Raw genomic sequence first — 11,697 nt, 5'->3', positions numbered from 1 at the left:
ATTCTTTTGGAAAAAAGAGAGAAAACGAATCGTGTTGTTGTTATCTTTGTTTAAGTCTCATGGCACAGAAAACTAGGGATCAATCGGCAACAGAGTGAACAATTACTTGCGGGTAATCAGTGTGTACGTGCTGGCCGGGGAATAATTATCCAGACTTAAATCATCCCCCAAGAGCTACCGAAAGCAAATCATGAAGACGCCAGTCAACAACAAGTAAAAATGAATAATATAACATTGTGTACAGGCACGCACCGATACAAACAAACAGACAAACAGACAAACAGACAGACAGACAGACAGATGGACAGACATATACATCCACACTTACATTCTTCTAAACATCAGTCTTGAGACATTCTCTTTTCTTCTGTCTAGTCAACAAAGTTTATTTCGAAAGAACTTGAGAATGTCCTTGTTGCCAAAAATTCCTAAAAAAAACCCTCTTCATAAACTGATTCTATTGTGTTTTTAAAAACGCAAATAAGCAGTAATCAATGTTTTTTATGAAAGTGAAAATAATTCTGAGTAAATTTCATTCTATCATTCGTACTTCATACATATAGTTTCAGTTTTGTTAAAAAGTAACACCGATTCTGAGTTATAGGGCATTTTAAAAGAGTGGTGTTAGAGTAGACACGAATTGAAGAGTTTTGCTGCGAGTAGCAAGTATAAATCGCACAGCACAATGATTCGACTCCATTCCAGTTAACTTGAAATATATGCGATGAAAGTTGCTAATAAATAGTGAAAATGATAAGAAAATGATGGTATATAAAGATAAAGATGGTATATTCTTATCATGATTTCGAGAATATTCCTTGTATAGCAAGTGAGATATGACATAAACAGTTTTATTTTGTTCTCTCTTACGATGGACTTATTTTAAAATTGCTTAGAAATTACCCTGATCCGTTTGCGATCAAAATCTTCAATTGCCGTTCTCATATCATAAAAAGAGTACACTGAGATTATTCAATTACCACGTTATTGCGCAATCTAAACATCTACGGTATAAAATCAATGGATGCACAACAGTGCTTAACAGGCGTTTTAATACGGCTTGTGGTATGGTCAGTTTTATTCATCCCCACGAATGATAACATGATATCTTCATTTCTTTTTTTTTTCAACAAAATATCTTGAAATACAAATAAGAATAGCACTTTCTTTCACTGATAATCCTTCCTAAGTCAAAAAAAAAATGATGTGACCATGACTTCAGCTGTTCAAATTCGATATTTTAGCATAAGCCTGTTACAACCAATGCATTATTGTCATCATTTTCCAACACTAAAGACCTCAGGTTATTTTCTCTCATTCCTCGTGTAGTTATCTCGGTTAGAATATGTCTTTCTAGAACTTGTCAGTGATTGGTTGTCAAAGGAGCGAATCACCGTACGTGAACCGGTAAGGACTGCCTCGCCATTCGTCCTCATTGGCAGGGGATTCTCGACGTCATTTCGTAGGATCCCTCGGCATGTGTGTTGACTTTTATGTCTTCTTCCAGTTCACGCGCCAACTCATCCGATCTGTGTAAAATGAACAAAAACAAAGAAAAACAAACACATAAACAAATTGAACAACGTCATTGTTGAAGATTGGGTCATTTAATGCGGTTTGTTAATTGCTCATTAAGATATCAACTTAGGATCTAATTAACCATTATGAAGACTTCTTGAGCGTTTATAACATACACTTTGATCTGTGGATGTAACTATCTTGAAAATAACATATGCATGAACATCTCCTGAATGGGAGGAAAACTTATCATTATCAAATTTCAGTAAAATCTCAGTTCAAAATCTAATGTTCAAGATTCATGGTATAGTCTTTGCAGCTACAAGAAACTTCACATATAAGAAAAGGTATCTTAAACAATGTTTGAAGAAGTGCACTGAAATTTTGATCATAATAAGTTTCTCTCCCATCAAGAATTAAAGCGTATCAAGAGACAAAGAATTTACGTATTATATATGTATACAAATATATATATATATATATATATATATATATATATATATATATATGTGTGTGTGTGTGTGTGTGTAATATACTTGCATATATGTGACCCTGCACCACAAAACAAACAAAAAGTTGGATTTTTAGTTAAGGGCAGATTCTAAAAGAGCAGACTCTAAGCTTTAAAATGATGTATAACTCAATTCAAATAGACTCCCCTAACGTACATGTACCTTAATACTGGAAAGAAAGCACACACTCTGGAAAAGTGAGAATTGAGAAAAGAGGCTCTGAAGTACTTAGTACTTGGTTTATTCAAGCGCTTAATCTTTACCAAGCCGTGCTAGCTGTGCCATGAAAGGGACAAAACAGAGGATGTAAACCACTGGAACAACAACAATGAAGGGATTATCAGATTAAGCTGAAATTAAGTATGTTCTATATTAGCACATTCTGCCCATTATTGATACTAGCTTTCAAAGCAGTAGCGCCATCCTTTCAAAAGTTATTAAACTTGAAAATGGAGAGTGTGCAAAGGATTTCAAGACATGAAAAGCCATCTCTATTCGAAAGTCATACCTGATCATTCTACTCTTCCCCCAAAAAAGGGTTGTAGAAAAACGGCTAAAAACACACTTTCCCATTCATGTTAACATACCAAACTGAAGAGTAATGTAGAAGAAGGATAGTTCATTCAGAAAATATGAAAAACTCAAGATTGACTTAGTTGAACCATTTCACCTTTTTTGAGTCCTCACTTGAAATCAAGGGTGCGACTATTTGTTTCTTTTGTGGTGCGCGGTCACATAATACATATATATTCATTAATTTATTCATTCATTATTTTTAACATAAAGTATTCCTTTTAACATACACATACATTAAGAGTTTGATCGCAAAATGAGCTAAACGCCATATCTTTTTTTTTACATTTGAAAGTAACTTCATCATCAGATTAAGCCTTTCCAGTAATGCCTCACTTGAAACATAACATTTAATATTTTAGAAGTTATGATTAAAGATATCCTGTATATTCTTATTATTTTCTTTGTTTTCTAATAGTTTTAATTACAAATATCTCAACTTAACAAGGATGGATTTAGCTCGTTTTGCGCTAAAACTCTTCACATCTCGAAATGAAAAGAGGAAAGAGGACAGCTTGGAAGCAAGTAAAGGAGAGCGTACGTTCTCCACGTACCCGCCCTGGGTGGCGAACACGATCGCTTCTTCATAACGACCACGATGTTGACCGCGATGGAGAGGAGGAGAACGACGATGAGCAGGCCAACGGTGGTCGTCGACTGACCAAAGACGCCGACAACAGGGTCGAACCTCGCTATGACTACAGTCATAAGATAGGAGGAGAAAATTCGAACAGAAAAAGAATGCGATACTTAATAAAAGAAATCAAGATCTGAATTGTATTCATATACAAAGAAGTGGAATGTAATACAACTGTACCTTTTTAATGGATACAACTTATGTGATCTTTATAATACTAACCCATGGAGACGAGGTTTCGCATTATTTACCAATTACAGATGAAACCAAAACGCAGGTTTAGTGCTTCAAAATAGTCCTAAAATGTGAGTTATTGATAGAATTAACCAATGTAAAACAGTTGATTTTTATAATCATTGTTGAGTGTTGTTAAACATATGTAATTATGTAAACAATAATTATAATGACATTGTTTTTAGACTAAACTTTCTACAGTTATGGTTTATTTGGAAAAAGTAGTGATATCTCCTTATATTTGATTTGAATTTGATTTGAATTTATTTTCCGTTAAAAGTCACATTACATAATTATAATCATTGCATAAACAAAATAGTACATAAAATGAACGGAAGGATAGCCCTACTCAGCTATGTTTGTCATAACACAGCTGTTTTCCAGAGGGGTCCTAGAAATAACAATGATGTGATACACACAATGATAAAGACATGGATAAATGATACATAATAATGAAGAATATCAATAAGTCTTAAATCAAACCAAAAATGAGATTAAGATAAGAACAAAATGGAAACATATACCCCTGACACCTATCAGTTGATTCAAATACATTGCAACCCCAATTATCCCATCATTATGACTCACCCTCCTCCCCCCCCCCCCCGCCCAAAATATCCATGATATCATTATACATATATATATATATATATATATATATATATATATTAGGGTTTTTCGCGAAATTTCGATTTGATGACATATTTTGTGATGCAACTGCCCCACACATATGCATCAAATGTCATTACTCGAACTTTTTTTTAAAAAATCACTGCTCCCACTGGTAATCAATAAAGGGATGGTATGATATTTGGTGAAGATTCAGCTTTAAACCTTTTGCGAGAATACTTAGAGACCATTTCATGAAATGTTAAAGAGCATACTATTCTAAGAGGAATTCGAAATTTATTCGATGAAAATAGGTTTTTGAAATAGCTAACATACAAAAAAAAAGTAATATAAAGCGACCGTAAATAAATGGTGGGTGCAAATCTTATCAGGATTGCTTTGTTTTGGATATCTCAGCCATTTGAAAACAATTTTCATTAAGTAAGCTTTGAATTTCTCTTTAAAAAATTAGTCTTTCACTATTTCTTTAGAGGTTTCCCATTATCTGAATAAATCACCATAAAAAAAGTTGGAAACCTAAAATCCCATCTCAACCGAAACTGTACCATCCCTTTAAGGACCAACACCTTGGCAGCACGATCAATTAACTGAAACAACAGTGTTTGCTCTCAGTAAAAATCATCTCAGTATCCATTTGAAGTTTACTCTCCAGAAATTTTCAGACTCCAATTCTTTAAGTTTCCATCGACAAAGAGTGTACGTGAGATTATCAATTGCATGCAAACATCTTCCTAGGAACAGAATCTGCCCCACGTTTTAAGAGCAATGTCACCGACTAAGCCCAAAGAGATGTTTTTGTTTTTTGTTTTTTAAGTGAGAGAGGTTTATAAGAGACTGGAGAGTCGATAGAACCAAAGCACTTACTTGTAGTTGGTATCGGGTTTTCGGTGACACACGGCGATGTCTGCTGTATTGCTGCTGGCGTCGTCATGGCAACTGTAACGATATTTAATTAAAGAAGAACATTTTTTTTTTTTTTGTCTCAGAAGCATTTATAAAATTCAAAAGATTCGGGTCTACTTCTAACGAAATGACTTCGGTATCTTTGAGGGGCAATGCATCATAATCTAATCATTCATTAAGCTCGGCTCAGGAAAAGCATTCTAATATCAGATAACTCTAGTACTGGAATGTTATATCCGCTTTGAACAGACATCACAGCTCATCTCTTTGTCCTTCTCAGGGAATAAGTCTAACTTTTGCAACAGTAGTCAATGTTAATGTTTGCATATCATTTGAAATAAGAAAAGAACATAATTCACTGTATCAAACAAATTTCAAAGGGTTTAGGTAAAGTTAGCTTTCCACGTCGTATATACGTGGCTCGGGCGGGTCAAACACGAGATCCCTATTCCGTGCTATTTTCAAACACACACACACACACACACACACACACAACAACAACAACAACGCCAACGACAAAACACAGTTAAATACAAAACTTTACACACACATGCACACGCACGCACACACGCAAACAAATACGACAGCACACTTCAACACAACAAATGGGTACCCATATACCTGGCGGGGGACAATGTTCCCTCACAGCTTCCACTCGTCCAATTCCATTGTCTGCGATGCACCTGACGATCATGCACCTGCCTGGGTTCGACTGTATGGTGACAGAGGCGGACTCATCGAGGGGCACACTGGTACCGCCAGCCTGGATCAAGTACGTGTGTATTGGAGGATTTGCCTCTTCCGTCGAGCGACACATAACAGAAACGCCGATGATGTATCCATCTTCAATCTGGTCTTGCGTCTCTAGCCGAAGGGTGTCGTTGCGAGGGGGAGCTGTAAAATGTCATAAAAAGCAGAATGGACTACAGCCATGTTTGATCAAGCTCAGGACGGTGTGGATCAAAGCTGGACGTTTAGTCTTATTCAAACAATGTAACCTGAACCGTGACCAATAGTTATTAGTTGTTAACAATCATAATTTGATTAGATGCAAAGAGAGAGAGAGAGATAGAGAAAAAAAGTTAAACAAAGAAAACATTTAATCCTGCGTGCCCGTGTATCTGCCGGTAATAAAACGCGCATAATCTCTTTAACGAGAGAGTTTGTTATCAAACATTGCAAACATTATCTATAGTCCCCTTCTGACGGAAATGTCTCTAATATTCATAACATTTCCAGAGTAGTTTTCCTTAAAGATCATGTTCTAAATCGATATACGAATAGAACAGGCGCATCAAAGCAAAACAAAACAAAGCAAAACAGAACAAAATAAAACGATGACGTACTGCAACCTTACTTGGGCATTTGCTAAATCTCAAATCGTCATTCCATGCTCCCCAGAGTAACCTTACGTTGTGTATAATAGACAAAAGCGTGTCTCAGCATAAACAAAACTTAAAATGCATGGACACTGGTATATTAGATTTGAGTAGGGTTACTTGTGGCTGCTGATTGGAAAGTGAGTAAAAAATACGGAAGCTTGTATACCCAGCTGATATTGTATCATTATCGAAGGTATTTTTCTTATTTATCATTATTGATATCCAGCTGGCATGACATACTGAGTGCATATCCTCACCTTTAGGACACAACCTTTCCTCAGTGGCGGTCCAGCCGAGCTCGCTGGTACCATTACATGTGACATTAATGCACCTGTTGGGGTATGATGGGAGGATGGCCGACGTAGAATTCACCATATGCAGCGGAACGCTGTCGGCATTGATGGCGTAGGCATTGAGGTAAGGGTTGGGTTCATCCTCAGGGCTCACGTGACACGTGATGGTAACAGTTCCTGGTTGACCGTCACTCCATTCGTCATGAATCCTGACCGATATAACTCCGGACGTAGATGGAGGATCTAGGATTGAGGATGGGTTGGGGTAAATCATAGTAAGTGTCTGAATACGTGTCTATGCGTTTTACATAGATAAAAAGCGTAAAATTCAATTTCTAAACAGTCATTGTTTCATTTAGCCAAAACGTAATAGCGCAAATCATTACAGGGATAATTTACTATTTGCAGATGAAACAAAAACCCAGCGTTAGTGCTTCAAAGTAGGTCCAAAATGTGAGCTGAGATAAGAACAACCACTGTAAAATTTTGAATCGATGTTGCGTATTGCAAAATATATAAAATGTGAACAATATTCATAATAGAAAATGTTTCAAGACTAAACCGTCTATACTTACTGTTTATTGGGAAAAATACAGATATCTCCTTATATTTTAGGGGTTTTTTCCGCGAAAATTGCATTTGATGGATTTTTTTTTGGTACAACAAACCCACACATATGCATTAAATGTCTTATCTTGATTTTTTTTTAATCACTGTTCCCTAAGGTAAACAGGACCGTTAATGTAATATACATGTATATAGATATACAATTATAACTCCTGGCACGTAGAAAAGAAAGAGCATGATATGTTAAGGAGCCAGTCTCTTTGCATTTTTGATTGAATTTCCTCCGCAAAACCCTGCAAAGCAGATGCAATACCTCCACTAACAGTTTAATGGGAATATTCGAGCCTCGCCATCAGAGACTTCAAAACTGCTGCTATTCTGCAGTGAAACAAGCCTTTGGAATACACACACTCAACTGAAGAAAGACCGTAAGACTTTATAGCTCAGTACGGCAAGCCTTGAGCCTACTGCTTGAATTTGAGAAGTTGATTTAAATTCAGTGAAAGTCAATGTATGGAAAAGAAATGAAGAGTCTTATCATTAACATGGTTAAAAGGATTCTTCTGGTTGAGACAAGACTTACTGTACTATAACATAAACTGTCAAAAAGGGCTACTGGCATGATGAATTTTGTGATTGATTGACAGCAAAACACGGTTTCAGCAAACTTTAAGCTTCGTATATACACTCAGAAAAAAAAGAAGAGAGAAGAAAGTAAACACTTTTTTGAATCCATAATTTCATAGAAGATTTTGATAAAAACCAATCATATCACAGGTAATCTCATTGGCTATCAAACTAGTAGGTCAATAATAATATTGGAAACAATTACGTACGAGTGAACTCATTCGTTTTTGTACACCAAGGCACAAAAATAAAAATGGCAAAAACTGACAAGTTTTCTTTCATTTGGAAATGCCCTATAAGATAATAATGATTAAAAAAGGACCACTATGAAGGGATGGTACAGTATTGGTGGAGCTGAGGATTTGGCTTTTAACTTTTTGCGAGATATCAAGGAACCACTTATGAAATGGTACAGAGCATGCCATTCTAAGAGGAATTCAAAGTTTATTTGATGAAAATCGGTTTTGGAATGGCTGAGACATCCAAACACAAAGTAAAACAAAGCGATTGCTCTGTTTTGGGTTTCCCAGCCATTTCATAACATTTTTTATCAAATAAACGTTGAGTTCCTCTTGGAATTACATGCTCTTTCATATTTCGTAAGAGGTATCTCATTATCTCACCAAAATGTTAAACACCTAAAATTAGGTCTTAACCAAAAGTATACGAGCCCTTTCACACAATGAGAGACATTAATGAAACAAAAGAAAAAGTTATCGTGCTCTTTATCTCTTTATAAAATAGAAGTTCGATACTAAAGGGGACAAGTTTTTTGTCCACTCAAACTTCAAATGGCATATTAAGTAAGGGCACAAAGATGATAAAAAGAACAGAATATCTTTATTTCATTCTTTTAATTTAGTAACTTAAGAATTCGTGAGACAAATTCAAGAATCAAATATTATTTGAAATCAACTCAAATTCCTACCATTTTCGTTTATATTGCTTCTTCTCTCATTTCATTTGAATCGGTGAATATGACAGAAGAATCTTTATTTTCCTCCATTATTTTAGCTTTTATCTTTTTTTTTTGGATTCAAATATATGATAAAGGTCTAAGCTTTATTTTTGCAAATTAATTCGTTTTTTATTGTGTTAGATTTGTCTCTTGTTTTTATTCTTACATGGAGAAGGACTTACGAAGAGCACGCATGAATTACAACTTGTCAATTTTTGCATTTTGTACTTTTGTGCCATTGAAGAGGAAAACGAAGGTATTCTATCATGCATAGTGTTTTTTTTTTAATTGACCCACCAGGTTGAAAGCCTATTAAATTTCATTTCATATATCATATTTTAGCAACATATTCTACGAAAAATATAAACTAAAAAAGTGTTTTATATGCTGGTGTTTCGTACTTTTTCTATGAAATACTAGAATGACATCTTCCCTTAACTTATTATTTTTGTAAAGATTACATGACCTATAGATATTAAAATATTGTTCTTCTAAATGAATCATTATGACACGATATGATTATATATTAATGTTCATTCACTTACAACTTTCAAATCACATATTTCCAGTGCTGAACATAGTGAGAATAAACTAGTAAGAATGGATGCAGTTGATTCCCGTTATAAAAAAGTTCTCTGAATGGGCAGTTTTTCGAAATTCGTTATAACCGAACAAATAAACAATAAAAAATGTAGAGCCGTTAATGTTCCGGTCTGAATTTTAATTTCGTTGTAACCGGAATTTTGTTATGACAGTGTTTGAAGGGTTTGTTTGCAAAAACCGATAAGTCCATTTTTGAAGATTTTGAAGTACAATTTCTGTGATAATGTACAAAATAATACCTTTTAAATGATACATTGGTCACTACTTATAAAGGTATATTTTTGAAGTTATGGTCAAAAGAAGCAAAAATTTTCTTTTTATTCTCTTTGTTTTTCTTGACCTTCAATCGCAAATATCTCCATTTGGCAAATATGGACTTATCGGTTTTTGCAAACAAACTCTTCGTTTGTTATAACGGGAGTGCACTTTATACACTTTTATAACATACAAAAGGGTCTTCTCTATTCAAGTCATCTTATAACTTAGCATTAACTTGCATACATTTTCATAAAAAAAAAAAAAAAAAAATGTACAAGTAAAGATTACAAAAACGCTATTACATTCTACTATGATATTTATGTAAATCACTGAAGTAACACAGGCACCCGCCAACTATGTCTATTGGCCTAATAAGATTTTAATATACCCTAAGATACATTTAAGTGGTCAAAGCAAAATATATTATTTATTTTTCCTTTGAATTTCCAACTTCAGGATTTCTATGCCACATGACCAATGATATTCAATCACGATCACATTTTTATTTTAATGATTCGATGACATGAATCTCATGGCGAGAAATGCGTTTTTCACGCTATTTATTCTGTTTTCTTTCCAGTACTTTCGTTATAAAGATGTTGTCATTGATCGTTTTTTTTAGCCTTCCATAGTCATACGTCTCACTATCCAAATCCTGAGACTGAGCAAGTTTCTTTAGAATTTGCAGGCTTCTCTTTTATTTTACGTCTCACTGGCAAAATGAATAAATTAATAAATTAATAAATCAACGAATCGGTTCCAACTTCAGAGGTGAAGTGCAATATCATGTCGCAAGCTTTGTAATAATATTTTATCATATTATCAGAAAACACCTTCTAGTCAGTCTCCACACTATATTACACTCAAAGTTTGTGATGAAAATGCCTCATGTTTTATATTTGGACCAATTTTGACGAGATATCATGAAGGAATTCTGCGATATAGCGCAAATCATATGAAAAATTTAGAAAGCAGTATACAAGGAAATGCAAATTTTACTCACAGCGTACATCAAGCCTGTACTCGCGGTACTGGTTGAACTCCGCAAATTCATGTCCGGAAACCCGGCACTGGAGGATCTTTCCGTTATCTGCTGGCGTCGGGGTAAAGGTTAGCGTGCTGTCAGTGTTATGATTGCAGTAACCATAGTAACTGCCTGCGTCAACGCATCCGGTAAGGGCGAGCCACTGAGGGAAGTAATAATGTAGGGTGGTCGCTTTCGAATGCAGATTTCTGCTCCTTGTGTGATGCAAAGAAAGCTTCCCTTCGGTATCTAACATTTTGTATTACATTTTGCCATCAAGAAAATGATTAAGTGCAAAGTCTTTCACTGGCATACGAGATAAAGAGTGATAATCACCTTTTCAAAAAATTCGGGGAAACTAGAACCTTATTGTTTGTCTTTCCTTCTTTTCAAGCAGGATTTTATTCCTATTTATGGAAAACAAATTTTGCGCCATTTGTGCCTCTTAAAAAGTTAAATGCAGGATATGTGCATGCGTAGAATTTCGCATTTATTTCGCAAGCTATTTCGACTTAATAATCTCAACACTTACATAGCAATTTACTTTAGAGAATCTAAGTTTTCATGTCTAGGGATAATGTAAGAAGGAAATTTTAGAATGTATTTTTGCAAGTGTCAAATGCGACACGGCCCTTGTATTGTACACCTATAACTCTGGGAAGAAATACATGTCCATTATTCGACAGTGCAAACGCAAAAAATGTGCATAAAAAGGAGAGGCAGATAGTAAAAATTACCTAATACAGTTGTTAAAACTTCGAACGTAACTATTCAGCACGAATATTCCCTCATTGTGAAGGAGTAGAAAATATTCCGAGATGTCTAAATTGTCTAGGCCTTCCGCTGTAGAGTTCGGTTGATCGTGCTTCCGTCTTACTACTCCCTGACACCCTGGTATGAAGTTAAATCTTCTTTTTCTACTGTGATCAAGCTCCGTTGCACGTCAGGTAAGACAGATGAAAGGAATCATATACTTTT

The 11,697-nt window shown here is 35.0% G+C and overlaps 1 protein-coding gene across 1 annotated transcript; it reads right to left on the bottom strand.

Annotated features, from left to right (window-relative positions):
• Positions 1 to 1,339: 1,339 nt before the first annotated feature.
• On the bottom strand, positions 1,340 to 10,975 carry LOC140235578 (uncharacterized). Its single transcript, XM_072315583.1, has 6 exons — positions 10,699 to 10,975; positions 6,647 to 6,925; positions 5,629 to 5,901; positions 4,969 to 5,040; positions 3,145 to 3,301; positions 1,340 to 1,529 (listed from the first exon to the last, which is right to left on the bottom strand). The coding sequence occupies exons 1-6, from the start codon at positions 10,973 to 10,975 to the stop codon at positions 1,433 to 1,435; spliced, it is 1,155 nt and encodes a 384-aa protein (XP_072171684.1). The 3' UTR covers positions 1,340 to 1,432.
• Between the last annotated feature and the right edge of the window lie 722 nt (positions 10,976 to 11,697).

This window comes from Diadema setosum, chromosome 12 (assembly GCF_964275005.1).
Source record: "Diadema setosum chromosome 12, eeDiaSeto1, whole genome shotgun sequence".
NCBI classification, from domain to species: Eukaryota; Metazoa; Echinodermata; class Echinoidea; order Diadematoida; family Diadematidae; genus Diadema; species Diadema setosum.
The sequence above is the reverse complement of the archived record's forward strand: the minus strand, read 5'-3'. Positions and strand labels throughout refer to the sequence as shown.